General features: G+C 49.1%; 1 protein-coding gene across 3 annotated transcripts in view; it reads right to left on the reverse strand.

Annotated features, from left to right (window-relative positions):
* AKAP8 (A-kinase anchoring protein 8) overlaps positions 1 to 1496 on the reverse strand; it is a 23843-nt gene that overhangs the window by 4594 nt on the left and 17753 nt on the right. For all 3 annotated transcript variants that reach the window (XM_023517190.1, XM_023517191.1, XM_003796613.3), the window contains exons 11-12: positions 1266 to 1359; positions 376 to 506 (exon numbers count right to left, since the gene is read on the reverse strand). In XM_023517190.1, coding sequence (XP_023372958.1) covers positions 376 to 506; positions 1266 to 1359 — 225 coding nt within the window. The remainder of the gene's footprint in view (positions 1 to 375; positions 507 to 1265; positions 1360 to 1496) is intronic.

Consider the following 1496-nt stretch of genomic DNA (forward strand, 5'->3'; position numbering starts at 1 on the left):
TATAGGCGCCGAGCCACTATGTGTGATTTATAGGTAAACAGGGAACAATTGGGCTGGGTTTGAACCTACCACTTCTGGCATATGGGGCCGGCTCCCTACTCCTTTGAGCCACAGACGCTGCCCAATAGGGAACATTCTTGAACCAGAATTTCAGCAACTATATTTAATCAAGCCTAAGCAACACATTTTCTTACATTTTAATAGAAACTGAGATGAATTTTACATCTTAAGTGACAGACTTGATATAACATCAAGAGCTGCCCTCACCCTGCAATGTAAGCACTCCTAGAAAGACAAAGGAGGTTGATACCACCCTGTTGGCAGTCTGGGAATACTCCTCCTGGGCCTCCACCAGCAAGTTGGGAGGGGACTCACCCGGCGGTTGTGATTGTGGTCAACAGAATGCAGATGCCGCTGGAGAAGCTGGTGTTGTGCTGGAATCAGCATGTCACAGGCCAGGCAGTGAGCCGCCTCAATCCTCTTGAAGAAATGCTCCTGGCCAATCCCTGTGATGAAACCCACCCAGGTCTTATGAAATATGGGACAGCAAGCAAATGATGTTTTCCTACTACCCCTCAACAACACCCATGTTTTTTCCATGCAACACTAAGGATTCAGTTGGCACAGACTGAGACACTCATAGCCTGCCTTTCTATAAGTAAGTATGGGGACAGAAGAGCCAGCCTCTACATCTAGGAATTTTACTATTCAACTTTTCACCCTTTTGACCCTTTCTCTTTCAACCAAGGAGTAAGAGACATCAGTGCTCCATATCACTCCAATAAACTGCCGAGAGCTGTGATCTACAGAAGGCCACAAGGGCGGGCTTCTTTCCACTGCTAAGTGCTTTTTCCCTTTAGCAGTGAAAAGAAGTCTTGACTTCACTTTCTCAGCTGCCCTAGGCTGGCTTTGCACCAGGTCTTTTTTCTTTTGAGACAGAGCCTCAAGCTATCCCCTTGGGTAGAGTGCCGTCACATCACAGCTCACAGCAACCTCTAACTCCTGGGCTCAAATGAGTCTCCTGCCTCTGCCTCCCAAGTAGCTGGGACCACAGGCGCCGGCCACAACGCCCGGCCATTTTTTGGTTGCAGCCATCATTGTTGTTCGGTGGACCCAGGCTGGATTCGAACCCGCCACCTTAGGTGTATGTGGCTGGCACCCTAGCTGATTAAGCCACAGGCGCCAAGCCTACACTAGGTCTTAGAGGTCACATCATTTGCATCACTACCATTCTGGACAGCAGGGAGCCCAGGATCACAATTCACCTTTGAAAGGATCTGGTTTTGGTTTTGTGCTTTCCTTTTCCATCAGTTCTTGACGCCGCTTCTCAATTTTCTTGTTCCTGTTGATGATATACTCCTGCAGGGGTTGAAGACAGGAAAGGAAATGAACTAAAAGGCCAGCAGGGCTTGGCACCTGTAGCTCAAGTGGCTAAGGCGCCAGCCACATACACCTAAGGTGGCGGGTTTGAATCCAGCCCGGGCCTGCCAAACAAC

The sequence above is a fragment of the Otolemur garnettii genome, unplaced genomic scaffold (genome assembly GCF_000181295.1).
Source record: "Otolemur garnettii isolate 467f Iridium unplaced genomic scaffold, OtoGar3 scaffold00105, whole genome shotgun sequence".
In the NCBI taxonomy this organism is placed as follows: Eukaryota; Metazoa; Chordata; class Mammalia; order Primates; family Galagidae; genus Otolemur; species Otolemur garnettii.